Source organism: Sparus aurata, chromosome 3, assembly GCF_900880675.1.
Source record: "Sparus aurata chromosome 3, fSpaAur1.1, whole genome shotgun sequence".
Lineage (NCBI taxonomy): Eukaryota > Metazoa > Chordata > Actinopteri > Spariformes > Sparidae > Sparus > Sparus aurata.
This window is the reverse complement of record NC_044189.1, coordinates 624784-651328: the sequence shown is the minus strand read 5'-3', so window position 1 is coordinate 651328 and position 26545 is coordinate 624784. Positions and strand designations below refer to the sequence as shown.

General features: G+C 43.4%; 2 protein-coding genes and 2 long non-coding RNA genes across 4 annotated transcripts; all 4 read left to right on the top strand.

The window, feature by feature from the left end:
* Positions 1-3556: 3556 nt before the first annotated feature.
* LOC115579206 (gamma-gliadin-like) lies at positions 3557-4234 on the top strand (the record flags this gene model as incomplete). Its single annotated transcript, XM_030412764.1, has 2 exons — positions 3557-3610; positions 4196-4234. Coding segments are annotated over 2 exons (93 nt in total), but the record flags the coding sequence as incomplete, so codon positions are not given.
* A 297-nt stretch (positions 4235-4531) lies between these two features.
* On the top strand, positions 4532-5062 carry LOC115579580 (activating signal cointegrator 1 complex subunit 2 homolog; the record flags this gene model as incomplete). Its single annotated transcript, XM_030413160.1, has 1 exon — positions 4532-5062. A coding segment is annotated over one exon (531 nt), but the record flags the coding sequence as incomplete, so codon positions are not given.
* Positions 5063-10726: 5664 nt separating this feature from the next.
* On the top strand, positions 10727-11627 carry LOC115578449 (uncharacterized). The gene is made up of 3 exons (XR_003983451.1): positions 10727-10821; positions 11328-11380; positions 11490-11627. It is a non-coding gene; the product is annotated as an uncharacterized LOC115578449 (long non-coding RNA).
* A 14075-nt stretch (positions 11628-25702) lies between these two features.
* LOC115578442 (uncharacterized) lies at positions 25703-26339 on the top strand. Its single transcript, XR_003983450.1, has 3 exons — positions 25703-25758; positions 26022-26094; positions 26187-26339. It is a non-coding gene; the product is annotated as an uncharacterized LOC115578442 (long non-coding RNA).
* The last annotated feature ends 206 nt before the right edge of the window (positions 26340-26545 follow it).

Here is a 26545-nt window from a genome sequence, read left to right as displayed (position 1 = left end):
ACCCGTCGTACGATCCCAAAGTGTTGAGAGTCAGACTCAAAAATCAACTTTCCAACTAATTTCAGCCATCAGGTTAAAGTTTGCAAAATTCTCATGAATGTCATGATCACATTTAACCCAGTCTGACTTAAAAGCCGCAGATCAAAGTTCATTGTTGACTCTGGAACTCAGAACTGAGTTGAGACGACATAAAGAACCAGGAAGGAAAAACAATTGATGGACGAGCCTTTAAGATTCTGCTGATTCAGATGTTGTGGTGTGGTTGAACCGTCAGGAACACTTTCTCTAATTGACCTGGAGTTGTTTCAGATGGACTTGACCTACAATCTATTGTAACGTACGTTTAATCGTCTAATTTCTTAGGTAAACAGCAGTTACAATGACCGACAGGCTGCAGCTCGTCCAGGAACACATTCACAGCCGAGTCGGACTGCTTAGCAACAACAACAACAACAGTGAAGTAGAGCCGTCATGGCTCCAGCGTGTGAAACTATAGGTGTGACCTTCCAGGTGCCTGCAGGATGACCCACCCTGTGACTCAGCCGTGTGACATCTCTGCAGAGCGCTCTGCATCTCAGGTTTGACGCAGCAGAATGATATCTTCATCAACATCTTCGTCCTGAACGTGCTCAGTTTTCCATCAGAATGTTGTGCAGTGTTTACAGAAAAACAGTGGAAGCAAATGCAAACTAATCAATATGACTGTTATATGTATATTAGAAGTTAAACACCTCCAGATGAACTGTTGGAGGTGGAGCTGATCCACAACCAGGCTCTGCTGACAGTATCACTGTACTTCACCAGATAAGGTGGTTTTATTCAACTACTGCAAAATTGGAGGTGACGATGAGTTCTGATCATCAAAAGACAGAAAACGTGTTGATGTCCGGTATTAATGTTAATGCTCTGGCCCCCAAACTGTACACATGTACCGAGTTTCGTGCTTTAATGAAACATTTAACGGTTCACCTCAGATTTGTGGCATGTCGTGTGGACTAACGGACAGAAACAACCTCAGATCATCTTCAGTGTCATCAGTGTCCAGGCTGACATTTTAACATCATGTCAGCAGTCATAAAGAGTCTTACAGGTGAAGTTAACGTCTGCACGACCTCTCAGCCTCTGCAGCTCACACGTCTCTCTAATTGTTGTCATGGGATAAAGAAGGACTCTGCTCGGTTTGGTTCTGAGCCCAGGAATCTTTCCCTGTGAACAGAAGGGAGCGGCTGGAGCCGTGCAGAAGGTGACTGAGATGTGTCTGTGCAGGTCTGCTCGGTACTGGTTTTACAGGTCAGCCTGCTGTCTGTCCATGATTTTCCCACAGTTCATCACAACTGCTGTCAGTTTGTTTCTGGGAGTGATTCTGAAAATGTCCATTCAACACAACAACACAGGATCCTCTCAGGACGGATTCTAAAAGAAACAGAAACGCCATCAGCACATGAGCAAAGTGACCTGCTCATCTAATACATGCATTACAACGATGATGACAATGATGTATCAATAAACACGACTGAAAAGAATTAAATATGATACGACATGATTCATTCTGTTATTTTGCAGCGATCTTTCAGATGTGGTGATCAAACACTTCTCAGATAATATCATGTGACGGAGGAAAGATGTTTTATAGTTTAACAATGAACTGAAACAGAAAACTCTGCTCAAATTATTTTAAAACAAAAAAGAGTTTCATATCGGCGGATATCGACAACACATATGCTGATACTGAACGTATAAACAGTGGAAGTGAGTGAATTTGCTAATTGAATTCACTAATCTGCTTTTTATTTATATGTCTAAAAGAAACAAAAACTGCAACCTGGACTTGTTTTTTATTTCAACTAATCCGGAATTAAACTAATCTTTCAATTCAAGATTAGTTGTGTTCTTATATACAAATATTTATATTATTACATCTGTACTGTGTGAAGGACCACATGGATCGGTGAAACATGTCTTGTACATGAACTTTAGATAACAAACAAATGACTGTGGTATTATGGATCAGAACCAGCTTTCTTGGTTGGTATTTATATGCATTAAATAATTTCAAATCTGTTTTTCAATGAGTGCATGAATAAAATAAGATGGATGTTTAGGAAGACGCAGTCAGAACAAGGACAGGAAAGCTCAGCATGCTGCAACATACATATAAACATAAAACTAGTTAATGGGAGCAAACTGAAGTACAGAGTTTGGTTCTGTCCAGTCTACAGAGGAGCTCTCACAGCTACTTACAGTCAAAGATAACATCTATTCAATTCTGCTATAAATCAGGCCGAATTAAGTGATCACGCCTTTCAAACTCTTCTCTCCTGGGTGTGTTAACCTCCAGTCCTTCATGACGAAGATGCTCAGACACAAATGTGTTCACAATGACACAACTGGACGGAAAATAAACAAATGTTTAAAATATCCTCACATACCGATGGACAAGACATCAGCTCGCGTCACGTCTACATGACATTTGCCACTCAACCAGTTTTTTCTTTACAATTAGAGGATAATGAATAGATAATTAAAGAGGCGGTCACACCTTGCAAATTACTTCAACATTACTCACACAATTGATTAACGTCTTTGTGCAGAGCTTGATGTAATCTCACCTGTCGATTGTGAATATAAGCTGCTGTCTGTTCTGAGGAAAGCATCACAAAGCAAACAGTGAGGGATACTGAGCAGGTGGAATCAGAGAGCATCCCAACGTCAGCCAGCACCTGGACACCTGTAAGTCAATTATTATTTAATGTTATTATCATTATTTTTGTCACATTTCAATTCAAATGGAAGTTTGCTTTTATTTCACATCTCAGATTGTCAATATTAAATTATCCATCAGTTCCGTATAAGTGACTTTATGTTTTCTGTGCTGCTTGAGAAAAAGGAAAAGGTTGAAAAGGGTTTTGTATTTTTGGTGGTTTAGTTATTGTTAGTGACCACAGCTAAAGTCATGTAGATATCTGACAGTTGTTTTTAACACAAATTTAAGTAATCCTGGCTAATTCCTGACGAACATAATTCAGAGAACCAAACATTAATTTTGTTGCTATTGAAATGGAAAAAGCTCAAATTACCATGAAGCAAAGTTTGATTGTCTGATAGAAGCAGTTGTTAATGGAATTGTATCATTATCAAGACATTCTGGTTATCAAATAATTTAGAATGATGTAATGATAATAAAATGTTGCCATGTCTAAAACTAGTTGCTACAGTGCTTTAATAAAATGTAATTGTTGTATTTTCAAGAGATAAGAACCTTCCTGCCATGATGATGAAGATCTTTTTCATCCTTCTTCTGCTTGTTGGTAAGTCAAAGAAATGACTCCTTCAGAACATTTGCTGTGAAGATTTGCTTTAAATGCGACATGATGAAATATTAATGTTTTACTGATCCATCTATGACATTGTCAAACAGCCTCAGGCAAAGCACAGACCACAGCACCTGCATCAACCACAACCACAGCTGCTGCAACAACCACAACCACAGCTGCCCCGACAACCACCACCACAGCTGCCCCGACAACCACCACAACAGCTGCCGCAACAACCACAACCACAGCTGCCCCAACAACCACCACCACAGCTGCCCCAACAACCACCACCACAGCTGCCCCGACAACCACCACAACAGCTGCCGCAACAACCACAACCACAGCTGCCCCAACAACCACCACCACAGCTGCCCCGACAACCACCACAACAGCTGCCGCAACAACCACAACCACAGCTGCCCCAACAACCACCACCACAGCTGCCCCAACAACCACCACCACAGCTGCCCCGACAACCACCACAACAGCTGCCGCAACAACCACAACCACAGCTGCCCCAACAACCACCACCACAGCTGCCCTGACAACCACCACAACAGCCGCCCCGACAACCACAACCACAGCTGCTCCGACAACCACCACCACAGCTGCCCCGACAACCACAACCACAGCTGCCCCGACAACCACCACAACAGCCGCCCCGACAACCACAACCACAGCTGCTCCGACAACCACAACCACAGCTGCTGTGACAACCACAACCACAGCTGCCCCAACAACCACCACCACAGCTGCCCCAACAACCACCACAACAGCTGCCCCGACAACCACAACCACAGCTGCCCCAACAACCACCACCACAGCTGCCCCAACAACCACCACAACAGCTGCCCCAACAACCACCACAACAGCTGCCCCGACAACCACAACCACAGCTGCTGCAACAACCACAACCACAGCTGCCCCGACAACCACCACAACAGCTGCCCCGACAACCACAACCACAGCTGCTCCGACAACCACAACCACAGCTGCTGCAACAACCACAACCACAGCTGCCCCGACAACCACCACCACAGCTGCTGCAACAACCACAACCACAGCTGCTGCAACAACCACAACCACAGCTGCCCCAACAACCACCACCACAGCTGTCCCAACAACCACCACAACAGCTGCCCCGACAACCACAACCACAGCTGCTCCGACAACCACAACCACAGCTGCTGCAACAACCACAACCACAGCTGCCCCAACAACCACCACCACAGCTGCCCCAACAACCACCACAACAGCTGCCCCGACAACCACAACCACAGCTGCCCCGACAACCACCACCACAGCTGCTGCAACAACCACAACCACAGCTGCCCCAACAACCACCACCACAGCTGCTGCAACAACCACCACCACAGCTGCCCCAACAACCACCACAACAGCTGTCCCGACAACCACCACAACAGCTGCCCCGACAACCACAACCACAGCTGCTGCAACAACCACCACCACAGCTGCCCCGACAACCACAACCACAGCTGCTGCAACAACCACCACCACAGCTGCCCCAACAACCACCACAACAGCTGCCCCAACAACCACCACAACAGCTGCTGCAACAACCACAACCACAGCTGCCCCAACAACCACCACAACAGCTGTCCCGACAACCACCACAACAGCTGCCCCGACAACCACCACCACAGCTGCTGCAACAACCACCACCACAGCTGCCCCAACAACCACCACCACAGCTGCCGCAACAACCACCACCACAGCTGCCCCAACAACCACAACCACAGCTGCCCCGACAACCACCACAACAGCTGCCCCGACAACCACAACCACAGCTGCTGCAACAACCACCACCACAGCTGCCCCAACAACCACCACCACAGCTGCCCCGACAACCACCACAACAGCTGCCCCGACAACCACAACCACAGCTGCTGCAACAACCACAACCACAGCTGCTCCAACAACCACCACAACAGCTGCCCCAACAACCACCACCACAGCTGCAGGAGCAACAACAACCACAGCTGCTGGAGCAACAACAACCACAGCTCCAGGGGCAACCTCCACCACAGCTGCAGGAGCCACAACCACCACAGCTGCGGGAGCCACAACCACCACAGCTGCTGGAGCAACAACCACCACAGCTGCAGGAGCAACCACCACCACAGCTGCTGGAGCAACCACCACCACAGCTGTGGGAGCCACAACCACCACAACAGCTGCAGGAGCAACAACCACCACAGCTGCAGGAGCAACCACCACCACAGCTGCTGGAGCAACAACAACCACAGCTGCAGGAGCAACAACAGCCACGGCTGCAGGAGCAACAACAACCACAGCTGCTGGAGCAACAACAACCACAGCTCCAGGGGCAACCACCACCACAGCTGCTGGAGCAACAACAACCACAGCTGCAGGAGCAACAACCACCACAGCTGCAGGAACAACAACAACCACAGCTGCTGGAGCAACAACAACCACAGCTCCAGGGGCAACCACCACCACAGCTGCGGGAGCCACAACCACCACAGCTGCAGGAGCAACAACAACCACAGCTGCAGGAGCAACAACAACCACAGCTGCTGGAGCAACAACAACCACAGCTGCTGGAGCAACAACAACCACAGCTGCAGGAGCAACAACAACCACAGCTGCTGGAGCAACAACAACCACAGCTGCTGGAGCAACAACAACCACAGCTGCAGGGGCAACAACAACCACAGCAGCAGGAGCAACAACAACCACAGCTGCAGGAGCAACAACAACCACAGCTCCAGGGGCAACCACCACCACAGCTGCAGGAGCCACAACAACCACAGCTGTGGGAGCCACAACCACCACAGCTGCTGGAGCAACCACCACCACAGCTGCAGGAGCAACCACCACCACAGCTGCAGGAGCCACAACCACCACAGCTGCTGGAGCAACAACCACCACAGCTGCAGGAGCCACAACCACCACAGCTGCTGGAGCAACAACAACCACAGCTGCAGGAGCAACAACAACCACAGCTGCAGGAGCAACCACCACCACAGCTGCTGGAGCAATCACCACCACAGCTGCAGGAGCCACAACCACCACAGCTGCTGGAGCAACAACAACCACAGCTGCAGGGGCAACAACCACCACAGCTGCAGGAGCCACAACCACCACAGCTGCTGGAGCAACAACAACCACAGCTGCAGGAGCAACAACAACCACAGCTGCTGGAGCAACAACCACCACAGCTGCTGGAGCAACCACCACCACAGCTGCAGGAGCCACAACCACCACAGCTGCTGGAGCAACCACCACCACAGCTGCTGGAGCAACCACCACCACAGCTGCAGGAGCCACAACCACCACAGCTGCTGGAGCAACAACCACCACAGCTGCAGGACCAACAACAACCACAGCTGCAGGAGCCACAACCACCACAGCTGCTGGAGCAACAACCACCACAGCTGCAGGACCAACAACAACCACAGCTGCCCCGACAACCACCACCACAGCTGCTGGAGCAACAACCACCACAGCTGCAGGAGCAACAACCACCACAGCTGCTGGAGCAACAACCACCACAGCTGCAGGAGCAACCACAACTACAGCTGCTGGAGCAACAACCACCACAGCTGCTGGAGCAACAACCACCACAGCTGCAGGAGCAACAACAACCACAGCTGCAGGAGCAACAACCACCACAGCTGCAGGAGCAACAACAACCACAGCTGCTGGGGCAACAACAACCACAGCTGCAGGGGCAACAACCACCACAGCTGCAGGGGCAACAACCACCACAGCTGCAGGAGCAACCACAACTACAGCTGCTGGAGCAACAACCACCACAGCTGCTGCAGCAACAACCACCACAGCTGCTGGAGCAACAGCAACCACAGCCGCCCCAGTTACCACCACCACAGTTGCCCCAACCGCCAGTACAGCTGCAGGAGGAACAACTACCACAGCTGCTGGAGCAACAGCAACCACAGCTGCCCCAGTTACCACCACCACAGCTGCTGGAGCAACAGCAACCACAGCTGCCCCAGTTACCACCACCACAGCTGCTGGAGCAACAGCAACCACAGCTGCCCCAGCTACCACCACCACAGCTGCTGGAGCAACAGCAACCACAGCTGCCCCAGCTACCACCACCACAGCTGCTGGAGCAACAGCAACCACAGCAGCTCCAGCTACCACCACCACAGCTGCTGGAGCAACAGCAACCACAGCTGCCCCAGCTACCACCACCACAGCTGCTGGAGCAACAGCAACCACAGCTGCCCCAGCTACCACCACCACAGCTGCTGGAGCAACAGCAACCACAGCTGCCCCAGCTACCACCACCACAGCTGCTGGAGCAACAGCAACCACAGCTGCCCCAGCTACCACCACCACAGCTGCTGGAGCAACAGCAACCACAGCTGCCCCAGCTACCACCACCACAGCTGCCCCAACAGCAACCACCACGACAACAACAACAGCTGCCTCCTCTGCGGTCATCAACAAGACAAGCTTCCTTTTTGTCATAGCAATTGTTACAGCAGTTCTGTGGAATTAAGGACTTATCCAAAACAAAGGACTAAACACATTTTGGACTCCATATATCATATTTTAAAGAAATGAAGAATTTGCCATAATGTATTGCCATTATTATTGTATGTAATTTTGATTCTGTATTATATTTATCAAGCTTGAACATACTTTAACTGTAACTCATTATTTTCCCAAACACTAAATTATTTTTTTGATAAACGATCTCATGACTTAATGTACACTGACAATCTGTCGACGAACACATTTATCTCCTGTTAACGTTGACACAGACCCAATAGACAGAACAGTCATACAATATATTTATTTATTACTTACTTACACTTTCAGAACCTTACTGAACGGAAAGCATACTGTGGTGATTGCTTTGTGCATGTTAATAGTCTAAATGGTATTCAAACTATTAGCGCGTGAAATGAACCACATTTTGTTTTTTGTATGTTGAAAAATACCTTTTTTTTTCTCTGTTGTGGCTCATGTATTCTCAGCATCTCATTAAACACATTCAAATGACTGTAGTTCATCATTACAGCCAACACGAGTCTACAAAGAATAAAAGCACTTTGTGTAATGTGAGAAAATGATTGATTGATTGATTTTTTTTTTTGTTTTTTGTGTCATGCACTTTTTGCCCAAACCTCATGGGTTAACAAGGTACAGCAGCAGCAGTCAAACTATTCATTACATTTAATTTCTACACAAAATTAAAAATTATTTTGCAGCTCGGTCTTCAAAGAAATATTCTGCTGAGTTTTTCATAATCATCCAGACAAAAGATATCAAAAGTACGTCCTTTACATCATCATAGACAGGACGGTAAATAAAACATGAACCTGATTCTCAATTTCACCTGAGTAGACCACAAACATGGTCTGTCCCCGTCTGGACCTCCTCCTGGGACCCTTTATGGAAACTTGTTTTCTCAAACAATTTTCTGAATCATCCCGGTGCTGTAGCTCCCAATTTGATAGATTTCAATAAAAGTCAACTTCTTGACTTCAAGACAAAATACACAATAATCAAATGCAGAATGGATGACTCCATCTCCAACACAGTTTGTCCCGAGGCCACTCTTTATAGGTGCTCTTCTGCAAAATGGGATCCCTTATTTTTTAGATAAAGTAATTAATTAAACATTTTAATGTCAAAATAAAAATGATACATGTTTACATTTATCAAAAGGGTGAAATGAGTATAGAGTGGATCCATAATTAGTTTCATACACAATTACCCACATCCCATTCCAAAACATATTGGAATGAAGCCATGAGTCTTTGTTTCTACATTTCTATCAACTTGAACATTTTTATCTCGACATTGTGATTGTGGCTGCAGATCTGACCACATCTCATCTGACTTCACTGTGTGTGATGAGTTGAGGATATTTTCAGCTGCTCACCTGTTGTGCCACAGGCGGAGGTGGAGGTCCGTCCAGTGTGGTGTGCGTTTGATGAGCTATATGAAATTATTAACTCTTTGTCATCAGATCACAAAAGAAAAGAAAGTAAAAGCTGAACTAAAGGTTGTGAAACTGTCAGTGGTCCAAGTGAAATAAGTACAAATAGAACAGGAGAAGAAAACTCAGGTCAGAGCTGCTTCGGGCCGTACTGCAGGACTTTTCTTTAAAAATACGGAGGTTGTGTGTGAAATAAAACAAAGCCCAGTCGGCTGTGAAGTTATCCTGAATGGTGACTAAACAGAAATATTAAGGAGAAATGCATTTACATAAATCTAAAGGAGTTATTTTCCTCATTTTACAAGACATTTTAAGATGGTTCCTCCAGTCCAGTCACCAGGATGTCAGAATTCAATATCAGATTGTGACTGATAGAAATAAAGAGCCGTGTATCAGATGATTCACCTGAATGTTCAAACAATCTACAGTTCACCTGCAGTGAATCTACACTGTAAAATAAATGTATACAAAACTCCATAAAATTATGAATTAAAAAAACAACTGTTAAGAATTATGTCAATAATGAAAAAATACATTTATTTCTCATTTTCGTACAGTAAAATTACTTTATTATTTACAGTCTTTTCCAATTTTTTTAATTACTTACAAACTATGTAAAATTACAATCATTATCTGTAAATAAATATTTAGCTCTTAATATAAAGATTTGCATCCATACTAACAAATTTGAGCTTTTTTTATTTATATATATTTATGTATACTGTAACATTCAAACTGCTGCATTCAAACAAATCAGATGAGAATAAGAGAGCGATAAAAGACAGTTAAAAAACCTAAAAATATGTACAAGAGGCCTGCAAGCAATACAATAAATAAAAACGTAATTATACAATACCACAGTTAAAAATTAAAAAAAAATCAATCAATTCTTCCTTACAAAGGTTTTCATTATAGTGCCGAGAACCCTGAATGAGTTTGTAAAACAATGGTCTCCTCTCAGTTCAGACTTTGGCTGCGAGTGGTCGGTAATAACCTTCAGTGGAGCAGATTGATCGCAGTTTGCCCATGAAGCCTTTTCTGTAGTTTAGAATTTCTCCCCTCTGTGTTTGTCTTTTGTGTTTTGTGGTCTGATTGTGTGTTTTGTTTTGTTCATGCTGGTACAAAGAAAAGCGCCGTACCTATTCTGACCATGAGTTGATGCTGCTCCAATATGTCCTGTTCTGTCTTATTTCAAATAAATCTAATAGTAAAAAGTAAAAGTATGTGAGTACAACCTGAGGATGTAAAAGTAAAACTAACCAACTAACCAACATAATAGTTTGAGGTTTCAAGTATTGATGGGAGGCGTGTGGCTCGGCTCTGGTTGGCCATCATCGATCATAAATGAAAGACATATTCATCTATTTAAATTATGTCTTTGTGAAGCCTCTAATGTCCTCCGTCCCTGCTTTGTCCTCTTATAAAAGCTGATGTATTATCAGGGGATGACACCACAAAGCAAACAGCAAAGGACGCAGAGCAGGTGGAATCAGAGAGCAGCACAACTTCTGTCACAGCGGACACAATCAGAGCAGAGAAAAATCTGTGAGTATTCATTCATTAAGAAAATATATATTCATTTTTATTTATTTCATAGTCTTTTTGCTGCATCTTGAGTTTGTTTTTCCTCAAAGACATAATTATCTACAGTTATACCTGTACTATTACTATTAAATGTCAATAAGTGCACAAAAAAAATGCACACCATTCTTACACTGACATTTTTCCTCATATATTTTCTTTCACATTAATTTGTGAATATGTTTCGTTGTCTGAAAACTACAGTAGATGATGTAAATAAGATGTATTGATGTGAAATGATGAGACAAGATGAGATAAGGCAGGATAACATGAGCATTAATGGATCTCCTGAGTGTTTTACAGCAGCACAAGGAAACAGTAAATGTGTTACAACACTCTGATGGTTAAATGATGTAGATTAATGGCTGATAATGAAAGTGTACGCTTGATGAACCTGACTGTGTCTTAAAAAGAACAACACAATGACACACATATTCTCTTTTTTGTAAAAACATTCATTGTGTTTTCAGACAGTGAACTGTAACAATGACGATGATCTGGTTCACCCTGCTGTTGCTTGGTGGTGAGTTGAATAATCAATAAAAACAAAGGAAAAAAAAATTAAATCGATACAAACGGAGAAAAAACAAAGAAAAGAATGTGACACTGATGCAATGTTTATCTAACCACAGCTGCAAGATCAACTGCCCAAACTACAACCACAACTGCTCCGACAACTACAACTACAACTGCTCCGACAACTACAACTACAACTGCTCCGACAACTACAACCACAACTGCTCCGACGATTACAACCACAGCTGCTCCGACGACTACAACCACAGCTGCTCCGACGACTACAACCACAACTGCTCCGACAACTACAACCACAGCTGCTCCGACAACTACAACCACAGCTGCTCCGACGACTACAACCACAGCTGCTCCGACAACTACAACCACAGCTGCTCCGACAACTACAACCACAGCTGCTCCGACAACTACAACTACAACTGCTCCGACAACTACAACCACAACTGCTCCGACGACTACAACTACAACTGCTCTGACAACTACAACCACAGCTGCTCCGACGACTACAACCACAGCTGCCCCGACGACTACAACCACAGCTGCTCCGACAACTACAACTACAACTGCTCCGACCACTACAACCACAGCTGCTCCGACAACTACAACCACAGCTGCTCCGACGACTACAACCACAGCTGCTCCGACAACAACCACAGCTGCTCCGACGACTACAACCACAACTGCTCCGACGACTACAACCACAGCTGCTCCGACAACTACAACCACAGCTGCTCCGACGACTACAACCACAACTGCTCCGACGACTACAACCACAGCTGCTCCGACAACTACAACCACAGCTGCTCCGACGACTACAACCACAACTGCTCCGACGACTACAACCACAGCTGCTCCGACGACTACAACCACAGCTGCTCCGACGACTACAACCACAGCTGCTCCGACAACAACCACAGCTGCTCCGACGACTACAACCACAGCTGCTCCGACGACTACAACCACAGCTGCTCCGACAACTACAACCACAGCTGCTCCGACGACTACAACCGCAGCTGCTCCGACGACTACAACCGCAGCTGCTCCGACGACTACAACCACAGCTGCTCCGACGACTACAACCACAGCTGCTCCGACAACCACAACCACAGCTGCTCCGACAACAACCACAGCTGCTCCGACGACTACAACCACAGCTGCTCCGACGACTACAACCACAGCTGCTCCGACGACTACAACCACAGCTGCTCCGACGACTACAACCGCAGCTGCTCCGACGACTACAACCGCAACTGCTCCGACGACTACAACCACAGCTGCTCCGACGACTACAACCACAGCTGCTCCGACAACTACAACCACAGCTGCTCCGACGACTACAACCGCAGCTGCTCCGACGACTACAACCGCAGCTGCTCCGACGACTACAACCACAGCTGCTCCGACAACAACCGCAGCTGCTCCGACGACTACAACCACAGCTGCTCCGATGACTACAACCACAGCTGCTCCGACAACTACAACCACAGCTGCTCCGACGACTACAACCGCAGCTGCTCCGACGACTACAACCGCAGCTGCTCCAACAACTACAACCACAGCTACTCCAACAACCACAGCTGCTCCATCAACTACAACCACAGCTGCTCCAAAAACTACAAACACAGCTGCTCCAATAACCACAACCACAGCTGCTCTGACCACTACAACTACAACTGCTCCCGTAACTACCAACACATCTGATCCAAACAACACAACTGATCCAACAGCTATTTCTTACACCACCACAGCAGTCATGGATGAAACAGTAACAGCGGCACCACAAGCAGCAACAACATCACAACCAACAAACGCAGCTGCCTTCGCTGTCATCAACAAAACAAGTTTCCTGTTAATCCTTGCTGTTGTTTATCAAGTTCTCCAGAATTAAGAACTGGACCGGAACAAAGGGACTTAATCCCACCAACCTACCAGCACTGTGCTGTGAGTACAGTGCAGGGTTTCACTTCATCTACTTACTTTTCTTTATCATATTCAGACTACTGCTGTATTCGTTAGGCTGAGTAAAGTTTGCATGGTTTAATTATAACATAGAAATGTAATACACAGAAGAGAATGTTATTAAGACTGATGTACTCCAATATTACTCCAATATTTATACTCAAATATTAACCTGCAAAAGTCTGTAACTCTTGATTTAAACTGCAAAATAAAACTAATTTGGCACAGTTTGGTAAGTGACCTGGATTGAAAGCAGCACATGTTATCATGAAGCTATATGTTAATGTTAATAATCTTTATCTCTTTGGAACCTTTCTTAAATCATACATTTATTCGATGTGAAACAATAATATGTTTATCTGCACATTACATATAGTGAGTGGATTCTTATGGGTTTAAGATGCAAACTTGATGATTTATTTTCATTGGGGAGGTTTTTTAAAGTGTTTAAGAAGGATACCACCTGCATCTCCTTCACGAGACACATGCTTTGAACTGTTACAATTTAGAGGGGAAAGGTTTGAAGGAATTTTTCAGTTTGAATAGGTGAAAGGATAGCTGTTGGTGGCTCGGCAGGTGGTACAGCTGGGGCTCTTGGTAATGGGAGGTAGAGGCTGAGCTGGAGGCACAGGTGGATCCCAGAGGCATTTGTCTTGTGGCTGAGGTGGACGAGTGGTAACAGTCTGGCTGCGAGTGGAGAGAAGACCAGAGTGTTTAAGCTGAAGCTGATGAGAAGATGAGCTGCACAGACACGCAACACAGACACACAACACAGACACAAAAGTCCACAATCAACAAACATGTTGGGAAGAATCTTAAAAGTTAAAGAAATTACAGTTTTTCTCAATTGTTTACAGACAAAAATTGTTACTTGAGACACAATGACCACAACATGTAACTCATGCATCTTTCCTCAGAAATCACCGCAAGAAAGAACGCCATTGTGCATCTAGTTTGTGTAATTATCATGTACACCATTCGTACGCCATCTTTCTTGAATGCCGAGGCAGCCGGTGACGTAAAGAAGTCAGCCGGAGTTGGCCCCGTTAACACTAGTTGAAATGGGCACAGCGCCACCTAGCGTACCGGGGTATGACATGCTTTCGGCAGTAATTCGATTTTCTCACCGGCATGTATACTCGGATAATTGCAGTTGTCCGATTGAGTAGCATAGTCGAACTATGGCTGTAATCTGACTAAACTGTGCATGTAAACACACTGACTGACTCATCACATGGGCAAACACCTGGACACCCTTCACAACACACTCATTCCACCAGATCAGCTTAGGTACGTTGTCATTTGGGACAACGTAAGTTTCCACTGGGCTGCTCTGGTTCATAACTGGTTCACTGCCCATCCACGCTATATAGTTGTCTATCTCCCTCCATATTCCATATGGAAAGTGCATCACCGAAATCCACAAATGCTGGATTCACCATGCTAGGTGATGTTTCTCTTGCTGCTTGGCCAGGGAAAACATTGCTTGTGATGTGGATGAGGTGCTGTGGCCAGACCGAAACAGAGGAGAGCATGCTGAACAGTTTTGTTTTGTTTGTTTGTTTTTTTACTGTAACTGTGTACAGTAAATTATTCTGTTGTTTTGTATGTAGACCGTATATTGTTGTATATGCAACTTTGTGTTGGTTGGGATGTACACTGTGTACATTGTGTTTGTGGGAAAAATAAAATATATCTGTTACCGTGTATTTGTGTGTTCTGAGTATAAAAACAATATTCTCAAATATTTTACAACACACTTATGTATGTCATTATGATGAATGAAGAAGAAGTGTTGTCCATTCATCATAGTGTTTTACATTGAGCACATCAGTGTTCAACTGGTTCTTATAAATGTCTATTCATTGATGGTTTGTGTGTGTCATTTGAAAACAAAATACCATTTTGAGGAGAAATAACATTGTTTTGAATGTAAAGTTTCATTTTGCAGGAAAATTGAGGGGTTTTGCCCGTTGAGTGTGTGATTTTTGATTTGTGTGTAGAGTTCTGAGAGTATGAGGCATGCTTTCAGGAAATGTGTGTAAACAATCGAGATAAACTGTAATTTACAGAAAGTTTTAGTTGTGTCTTCGCTGCACACTTAACATCTGGCCTCATCTGTACCTGATAACATCTGACAGGCTGACACATGCAAACACGCCAAGTATTTACTTGTAATACTCACTTTTGGCCACAAGAGGGTGACTGCACTCATGTCTCTATTCTTCAATCAATCTTAACAGCTGCATATATATTGTGTGTTAGCAAGTTGTGCTACATTACTGTCACGTCTCTCTACTGGCAAAGGTTTACAATGTCCTGTCAGTGTGAGTCTATGTCATCAGAACGTCAGATGCAGTAGAATAACACATATTATTTTTACATTCTGGTTTATGAGCATTTTCCTGTTAAATCAAAGCTTTTTGTCACGTTGCAGCAATTTGAGTGTTTTCTGATCCCTCACATCAAACAAGAAGACTTCAAGTTCATTTCATCAAACAAACTCAAGTACAGTTCTTGTATATTTTCACAAAGGCTGCTTTATGCAGTAAGAACACTAATACAAATGTACTTGTAATGTACGAGCCTACCTCTTTGAACTAAATTGGCCCCTTTGTAGATTCTATAAGTAAACTTATGTTCTGTGTATACTTTAAGAGTAATGTTAGGAAACTTTGAGTGTCGAGACAGCAAGACAGGCAGAAGAAATATAATGATAAAATGCATTTTGACTACCTCTATAGCCTGAGCAGATTTCTTCATCATGATGGTATTGAATATTATTTTTAACCCCAAACATGGACGCCCGCTGTGAAAAGGTGTTTGATGGAAAGTCTGCAAACTTCACAACAGTCGAGGGCACTTCAGTAAAGACAGGATGAGTCGGCTGTTAACATACTGTCCAAGACTTCTGTTGAGCACAGATCAACTGATCAAATCTTACCTGAGCTTCCGACTTGGAGTTCTGTCTCAGATGACTTTTCGACTGCACTTTTCCATGTCTTGAGGTCCAGGTGCAATAGCATCAGTATTTGTAGACTTGAGCCCGCAATCCAAAAAGTCTGTGAGCCTATTAGAGCAGTGAAGTTCGGACATTGCAGCCAGAAATGATGCTGCATTTCAGACAACTTAGAACTTGAATGTTTTTGACCTCCTACAAGAAAAGTACAATGAAATGCCACTACGAGACTAAATTCCTTCAGGTCTCACACAACAGTGACAGTGAATGTAAGTTTATTAAACATTATTATATGATATATGAAATGCAATGGAACACTCCATTAAATCTGTGAAGTCTGCAGAAGCTTGGAGGCCTTCATTGACTAGATGAGCTGAGGAAGCAGCTTCACTCCTCCATGCCATTGATGGAGTGAAGGGGCTGTATTGTATGAAGATGGTGTCATGAAAACGTTACATGTGTTGATTGAAACTGATTTATTTGACAGTGTGAGTCTCATTCAAACAGGTAGACATGTCTGGACTGGTGTGAGTCAATGGGTCACATAACCTGGAAGCTATTTTGTGTTCATGCAGTATAAAATATTGATAAAGCATAAAAAACAACTCTTAAAAAGTTTCTGACCTCCTACAGTAAAACTACAATGAAATGCAACTAAAGGACTAAATTCCTTCAACTCTCACACAACAATGACAGTAAATGTAAGTTTATTAAATTTGATGATATGAAATGCGATGGAACACTCCATTAAATCTGTGAAGTCTGCAGATGCTTGGAGGCCTTCGTTGACTGGATGAACTGAGGCAGCAGCTTCACTCCTCCATGCCATTGACGGAGTGAAGGGGCTGTACTGTATGAAGATGATGTCAAGAAAACGTTACATGTGTTGATTGAAACTGATTTATTTGACAGTGTGAGTCTCATTCAACCAGGAAGACATTTCTGGACTGGTGTGAGCCAATGGGTTACATGACCTGGAAGCTATTTTGCTGTCATGCAGTATTAGATATTGATAAAGCATAAAAAACAACTCTTAAAAAGTTTCTGACCTCTTACAGTAAAACTACAATGAAACGCCACTAAAGGACTAAATTCATTCAGCTCTCACACAACATTGACATTGAATGTAAGTTTCTTAAATTATATCATATGAAATGCGATGGAACGCTCCATTAAATCTGTGAAATCTGCAGAAGCTTGGAGGCCTTCATTGACTAGATGAACTGAGGAAGCAGCTTCACTCCTCCGTGCCATTGACGGAGTGAAGGGGCTGTATTGTAAAAAGATGGCGTCATGAAAACGTTACATGTGTTGATTGATACTGATTTATTTGACAGTGTGAGTCTCATTCAACAATATAGGAAGACGTTTGTAACAATTTAAAGGGGAAAACTAAAAGGTGAACATAGGAGGCAAGGCAGGGGAGAACAAAAAGTGAGCTTTAATTTGACCAAAGCTGAACACCAAAACATTTTTTAAAAACACCGAAAAAAAAGGAGTCACCAGGACTAAAAGAAGATGATACTAATGCTTAAAGAAAGTAAAACCAAAAGCAAAGTTCAAATCAAACAGAAGAAAAAAACAGAAGCTAAAATAATAAACATACAATACAGGAGTAACGGGAGTAATGAGACACAGGAGACACAGGAGGAGTCACAGGCATCACACACAAAGAAACGACAAGGAATGCATAGGGAACAAAGGCCTAAATACACAGACACACTGATTAGGGGATGAGGAACAGGTGAGGAGAGAGAGGAGGGAAGAGGACAGGTGAGATAATGAGGGGGAAGCACAGAAGAGAAATATACTGGCAGACAGACGGAGACAAACATGCAACAAGAAGGAAAGGGAAAAACGTAGAGGGACGAACACAGGGGACACTACAAAGACAGAAGGGACACAAGAAGGCATGAAAACAAAACACAAACACTGAACCATGACAACATTTCTGGACAGGTGTGAGTCAATGTGCCACATGACCTGGAAGCTATTATGCATTCATACAGTATGAAATATTCATAAAGCTTAAAACAACTCTTAAAATGTTTCTGACCTCCTACAATAAAGTACAATGAAATGCCACTAAAAGACTAAATTCCTTCAGCTCTCACACAACAATGACAGTGAATGTAAGTTTCTTAAATAATATGATATGATATGAAATGCGATTAAACGCTCCATTAAATCTGTGAAGTCTGCAGAAGGTTGGAGGCCTTTGTTGACTGGATGAACTGAGGCAGCAGCTTCACTCCTCCATGCCATCGACGGAGTGAAGGGGCTGTATCGTAAAAAGATGGCGTCATGAAAACGTTACATGTGTTGATTGAAACTGATTTGTTGGACAGTGTGAGTCTCATTCAACTATTCAGCTATTGTGTGTTCATACAGCATAAAATAGTCATAAACCATAAAAAACAACTCCAATAGGAGTTAGGGTTAGGGTTACTAACTAATATGTAAATACACGTTTTGAGCTAGGACTTGAATGAGCTGACAGGTAAGGCCGACCTATTCAACAGGCGGCCCATGGGCCAAATTCAGCCTCATAACAACCTCATGCCGGCCCTTTGATCCTCTTGTGAGTAGGCTCATTAGCCCATTTATCAATTTTATCAGCAAAAATACTCAAAACACAAATGTGCCATGAGAACAAGAGTGAAATAATATCATCCATGTTTAGATTTTTGATCTTGAATATATCGACACAAAGTGGAACAAATGAAACACAATGGATTACAAACAGTGAAGCTCCTGCGTGTTGTGCCACAAACAATCAGGAACTTGCTTTACCACTTTGTTTTTATGTAAAGGAAGTCTGACGTCATGGCAAACACATTATATATGAACATATAATCAAGTGCTGTCACATTGTTACAACCGTCATGTGGGCTTGGTTCAGCGTTGGAGGTGGTTTTGCTAGTTTAACAGGTAATGTTAACACCACAGCAGCTGAGGTCTCTGGGCGTCTTCCTCTTTTTTCCTCTTGTAAAGTAGTATTGAACACGTCTAATCATTTCTCATGGCAAATTAAAGCTCCTACTCCTGATTGTCACGAGCACTGAGACAAACATAAACCTTAGACAGGTGTTTATTCCACCTTTGTGTGAACTGCGTCATTGTTCCCCTATGATTTAGATGTCATTAACTGAGGGGCTGAAAGAGGAAACACAGAGAAAAGTAGAGGACAGCATGTGGATATTATTCACTTTGGACAGACAAATGCAACATGAGGTCGGGAAATAGATAGATAGATAGATAGATAGACTTTATAGATCCCAGGCTGGGAAGCTGGGAATTATGAAATAATGAGGAAAAAAAACATAATGTTGGATCACTTCTGCTGACTGTCTTCTTTTAGAAAGGAGATACAATCGCATCAGACAGAATATTTGTCATCCAGATGGTCAAAATTATCTTTCAGGGTTTTGGCTAAACTTTTCAAAACTGCTTTGAATGTTAAACAGCTTGTTTCATGTGTGTATGTGGAGAGTTAATGACAATCTCATCTCTTCAATATTCATATATTGTGTGTTTGCCATGATGTCAGACTTCCTTCACATGAAAAGTGGTAAAACAAGTTTCTGAGTGTTTGACGGCATGTGGTACAACAAACAGGATGAACTTCAGAAACTATTTTGAATGTTAAACAGTTTGTTTCATGTACGTATGCATGTATTTATTTTTAACTGCTCTACTTCCCTCCTGAAATGTACAGATAATCTTCAAAGATTATTGGTTTTGAAACACTTCCCTCTCTGTGAAACCCATATGTTGTTATAGCTGAGTCTGTCTGAGGAGCGGTTCAAGTTTAACCGAACCCTGAACAAGACAAACTCGATTCTGACTGACGGTTGGATGGATGCTCAGTAAACAGTCTAATCTATTCAGTATCCATCAATGTCGTAGCTGAAACCAACATGCTGATGAGTCAGCATTTTCCAACTGAGTCAGCTGACGGTTTTCAATCTCCCCGGTGTTAAAATCAAATTAACCAACAAGTCTTCACAAACCACACTGTCTGTACTGTACTGATAATCACTGTTTGTTATATGACTTTTATCAGTGAGAGTCTCATCAGACTGATTTCACCAAACATGTTCAGGTCAGTCAAGTGAAGGAGTGTCGAGGTCTAGTTCCTGAACTTTACTCAGAATAACTTCATTAAATGTTTCATGCACAGTTCTGGGAACAACACGGACCACAGAGCTTAACACTGATGGGAACATAAAGATAGTATGTGTTGTGTTGTTATGGTAGACATCTCTTCCTCTCATACGGTCTGTGTGTCTGTGTGTGTGTGTGTGTGTAGGCTTTGTTATGGTTTTAGTTCTATATCTAGTGGACCTAAAAACATTTCAATTTTAAACATTAAAATTGATGATGATGTTGATGTAAAGTCAGGTGAGGTGTGGTAGTCAACAGAACAGTTCTGGAGCTTCACAGTAAAACAGAGTTGCAGCATTCTGCTAAACAACTAAAAGTGGCGTGAGACTTGATTTAAAACAGAAAAACAACCAAAATAAATAAATAAAACCTCAAAACTCCATTAAAACTCTGCAGAATCAGCTGTTAGCACTTCCTGTTAGTAGTGAACCTGTGAATGTTCAGACAACTGTCAGTGGATCACTGTGATGCTGAAGAGAACTTAAAACATGAAGTTTCTAAGGCAAGTTCTGCACATGTGAGAGACTGTTTTAAGGATTTCTAAGTGGATTCATGGAGTCCTCCTCTCCTCCTCCTGATGATATAAAAGTCCTCCTCTCCTCCTCCTGATGATATAAAGTCCTCTTCTCTCCTCCTGATGATAGAAAGTTCCTCCTCTCTTCCTCCTGATGATATAAAAGTCCGCCTCTCCTCCTCCTGATGATATAAAGTCCTCCTCTCCTCCGCCTGATGATCATATAAGTCCTCCGCTCCTCCTCCTGATGATATAAAGTCCTCCTCTCCTCCTCCTGATGATATAAAGTCCTCCTCTCCTCCTCGATGATATAAAAGTCCCCTCCTCTATATTCCCTCTCCTCCTGATGATAGAAGGCGTCCTCTCTCCTCCTGATGATATAAAGGCCTACTCTCCTCCTCCTGATGATATAAAGTCATCCTCTCCTCCTCCTGATGATATAAAGTCCTCCTCTCCTCCTCCTGATGATATAAAGTCCTCCTCTCCTCCTCCTGATGATATAAAGTCCTCCTCTCCTCCTCCTGATGATATAAAGTCCTCCTCTCCTCCTCCTGATGATATAAAGTCCTCCTCTCCTCCTGATGATATAAAGTCCTCCTCTCCTCCTGATGATATAAAGTCCTCCTCTCCTCCTGATGATATAAAGTCCTCCTCTCCTCCTCCTGATGATATAAAGTCCTCCTCTCCTCCTCCTGATGATATAAAGTCCTCCTCTCCTCCTCCTGATGATATAAAGTCCTCCTCTCCTCCTCCTGATGATATAAAGTCCTCCTCTCCTCCTCCTGATGATATAAAGTCCTCCTCTCCTCCTCCTGATGATATAAAGTCCTCCTCTCCTCCTGATGATATAAAGTCCTCCTCTCCTCCTCCTGAGGATATAAAGTCCTCCTCTCCTCCTCCTGATGATATAAAGTCCTCCTCTCCTCCTCCTGATGATATAAAGTCCTCCTCTCCTCCTCCTGATGATATAAAGTCCTCCTCTCCTCCTCCTGATGATATAAAGTCCTCCTCTCCTCCTCCTGATGATATAAAGTCCTCCTCTCCTCCTCCTGATGATATAAAGTCCTCCTCTCCTCCTCCTGATGATATAAAGTCCTCCTCTCCTCCTCCTGATGATATAAAGTCCTCCTCTCCTCCTGATGATATAAAGTCCTCCTCTCCTCCTCCTGAGGATATAAAGTCCTCCTCTCCTCCTCCTGATGATATAAAGTCCTCCTCTCCTCCTCCTGATGATATAAAGTCCTCCTCTCCTCCTCCTGATGATATAAAGTCCTCCTCTCCTCCTCCTGATGATATAAAGTCCTCCTCTCCTCCTGATGATATAAAGTCCTCCTCTCCTCCTGATGATATAAAGTCCTCCTCTCCTCCTCCTGATGATATAAAGTCCTCCTCTCCTCCTCCTGATGATATAAAGTCCTCCTCTCCTCCTCCTGATGATATAAAGTCCTCCTCTCCTCCTCCTGATGATATAAGTCCTCCTCTCCTCCTGATGATATAAAGTCCTCCTCTCCTCTCCTGATGATATAAAGTCCTCCTCTCCTCCTCCTGATGATATAAAGTCCTCCTCTCCTCCTGATGATATAAAGTCCTCCTCTCCTCCTCCTGATGATATAAAGTCCTCCTCTCCTCCTCCTGATGATATAAAGTCCTCCTCTCCTCTCCTGATGATATAAAGTCCTCCTCTCCTCCTCCTGATGATATAAAGTCCTCCTCTCCTCCTCCTGATGATATAAAGTCCTCCTCTCCTCCTCCTGATGATATAAAGTCCTCCTCTCCTCCTCCTGATGATATAAAGTCCTCCTCTCCTCCTCCTGATGATATAAAGTCCTCCTCTCCTCCTGATGATATAAATTCCTCCTCTCCTCCTGATGATATAAAGTCCTCCTCTCCTCCTCCTGATGATATAAAGTCCTCCTCTCCTCCTCCTGATGATATAAAGTCCTCCTCTCCTCCTCCTGATTGATATAAAGTCCTCCTCTCCTCCTCCTGATGATATAAAGTCCTCCTCTCCTCCTCCTGATGATATAAAGTCCTCCTCTCCTCCTCCTGATGATATAAAGTCCTCCTCTCCTCCTCCTGATGATATAAAGTCCTCCTCTCCTCCTCCTGATGATATAAAGTCCTCCTCTCCTCCTCCTGATGATATTAAAGTCCTCCTCTCCCTCCTCCTGATGATATAAAGTCCTCCTCTCCTCCTCCTGATGATATAAAGTCCTCCTCTCCTCCTCCTGATGATATAAAGTCCTCCTCTCCTCCTCCTGATGATATAAAGTCCTCCTCTCCTCCCTCCTGATGATATAAAGTCCTCCTCTCCTCTCCTGATGATATAAAGTCCTCCTCTCCTCCTCATGCTAAAGTCCTCCTCCTCCTCCTGATGATATAAAGTCCTCCTCTCCTCCTCCTGATGATATAAAGTTCCCTCCTCTCCTGATGATATAAGTCCTCCTCTCCTCTGATGATATAAAGTCCTCCTCTCCTCTCCTGATGATATAAAGTCCTCCTCTCCTCTCCTCTCCTCCTCCTGATGATATAAAGTCCTCCTCTCCTCCTCCTGATGATATAAAGTCCTCCTCTCCTCCTCCTGATGATATAAAGTCCTCCTGATATAAGTCCTCCTCCTCCTCCTGATGATATAAAGTCCTCCTCTCCTCCTCCTGATGATATAAAGTCCTCCTCTCCTCCTCCTGATGATATAAAGTCCTCCTCTCCTCCTCCTGATGATATAAAGTCCTCCTCTCCTCCTCCTGATGATATAAAGTCCTCCTCTCTCCTCCTGATGATATAAAGTCCTCCTCTCCTCCTCCTGATGATATAAAGTCCTCCTCTCCTCCTCCTGATGATATAAAGTCCTCCTCTCCTCCTCCTGATGATATAAAGTCCTCCTCTCCTCCTCCTGATGATATAAAGTCCTCCTCTCCTCCTCCTGATGATATAAAGTCCTCCTCTCCTCCTCCTGATGATATAAAGCCTCCTCCTGATGATATAAGTCCTCCTCTCCTCCTGATGATATAAAGTCCTCCTCTCCTCCTCCTGATGATATAAAGTCCTCCTCTCATCCTCTTGATGACCCTTAGCAAAAAGTAGTTTATTCAAGTGTACAACAAGTATACTTATTTTATACTAAAACTGAGGCAGTATACCTGAAGTGTACTTTTTATATACTATATTTTATATACTTAAGAAAAGTATAGTGAAGTATACTTGGCTTATACTGAAAAGTATAAAGAATAGTCTGAGACTAAGTACATTAATACTTAGACTTACACTTATACTTTAATACTAAAGCTTATTCTTGTACTTTAGTATACTGTGAACTGTGGCGCAAAGACTCTTGGGTATTCTGTTGTTGTTGGTGTAATTATGATTAGTGAATGTGTTTGTGAATAAGATGATGTGTAAGACGGTTGTGGGTTAATTCACATCCTTTGTTCTGTGGTTAAATTGTGTCGAGTTCTCAAAGATGATAAAAATGTTGGCACACTGAGTGAAGGGGTGTTTTCTTGGCCAGACTTCCCGTTTGTTTAGTTGTTAATGTGTGTGGTAATAAAAAGTGAATTTCTGGCTAGAACTTGCCAAATTACAAGTACTAATACTTATTATATCTTGATCTAAGTGCAGATTAAGATCAAGTCATTGACTTGCGATTACATTTAAATTAACAGAATAAAAATGTTTTTCACTACACACATTTGCTTTGAGGTTTTACCCTTGTTATAAACTTACATGTTAATAAACTAAAATGTGGACTAGAAGTATATACTTAGTACACTATTAGTATATAGATGAGTGAACTTGTTGTATACTTGAAAGTGTACTTCTGTAAATTTAAAATGACCTTATAAAGTATACTTAAAGTATACTTTCATATACTTAAAATGTTGCAATTTAGTCAGAAGAAGTATAAAATTAGTATACTTTCTAGTATGCTACAAGTACATGGTTCATAGTATACTTGCTATACTTATTCATAAAATGAACTTCAAGTATACTACTTTTTGCTAAGGGGGTAGTCAGCTGAAATGTCAAAACATTTGTGGAGCTTCACAGTAAAGCAGCAGCATTCTGCTAGCAGCTGAAGAAGCTGGAGACTTGATGTAAAATGTAAATACGATGACAGCTGGTATTATCCGAGGCTCTGGGAGGTCTGAGATCCCACACTGATTTGAAAAGATGTCATGTTTCTACTGATGTGAGATTTCTTACAGTCACCGGTCAGAGACTGTTAACCAGTTTTCCACTGGAGTGAACAAACTGAATGTGTTTTCTTGAAGGGAAGTTGAGACCATCATCCGCTTTTTACTTCCAAGTTCTTTCTTTTAAATATTGACTTGTGCGTGTACACATATAGGCGACATCCTCTGTTCCTCAGTGAGGAAGTAGATCAGAATTACCGCCACAGCTACCACATGATGTGCAACAGTATAGAATAGAATGTCAGAGCGATACAACAAGTTACAGTCACTCATATAAAATGTAAAATGTCATGTCAGAAAAATGTCTCCGAGCATTGAAGACATCACAAGACATTATTTTGTTTGGAATGCTGGAACAAAAACAAGCAGACGTAATTCAAGTGGTACACACCTTAAAACTGTGACGAGACGTGCTATTACTCACAGCATACCTGCACATGTTTCCTTTGTCCCCGCTCTGATCCTATCACCTGAGCTCTGTGTATAAATAGAGGAGCTGGAGTCAGAGACCAGCATCACATCATCACAGCTCCACCGCCGAGGAGGACGACACCTGAGCACAGAAACATCCACCTGTGAGTACTGCGACTGTTTCAGAGTGGAGACATGATGAAATGTTAGATTAGTTTAGTTTTTTATATTAGATTTACTCACAGTTAACAGAAGTTTTGTCTGTTCTTTCATAACTGATTCAGCAGTTATTTAAGTGTATTCAATTCAGTGAAAGACAGATTGTTAACTGACAGTTTATCTCCTTAAAATCCAAAAAAGCATTTTCAGATTTTCAGATTTTCAGATTTTCATCCAGCTGATTAACACGACTCGTTTTATTTTTCAGAGAGACGAGAAGAGAAACTCCAGCAGCATCACCATGATCGCCAAGATTAGTTTCATCCTCCTGGTGTTTGTTGGTAAGACACACTCCTTCTGAACAGAACTGCTGAATGAGTTTCATATGTGGGACTCGATGTGAGACTGACCCGGTGTTTCCTCTTTCAAACAGCCTCCTGCAACGCACAGACAACTGCAACAGCTGCTCCAACGACCACAGCCACAGCTGCTCCAACGACCACAGCCGGAGCAACAGCATCAACCACAGCTGCTCCGATGACTACAACCACAGCTGCTCCAACAACCACAGCTGCTCCAACAACCACAGCTGCTGTAACAACCACAGCTGCTCCAACAACCACAGTTGCTGGAGCAACAGCATCAACCACAGTTGCCGGAGCAACAGCATCAACCACAGTTGCCGGAGCAACAGCATCAACCACAGTTGCCGGAGCAACAGCATCAACCACAGTTGCCGGAGCAACAGCATCAACCACAGTTGCCGGAGCAACAGCATCAACCACAGTTGCT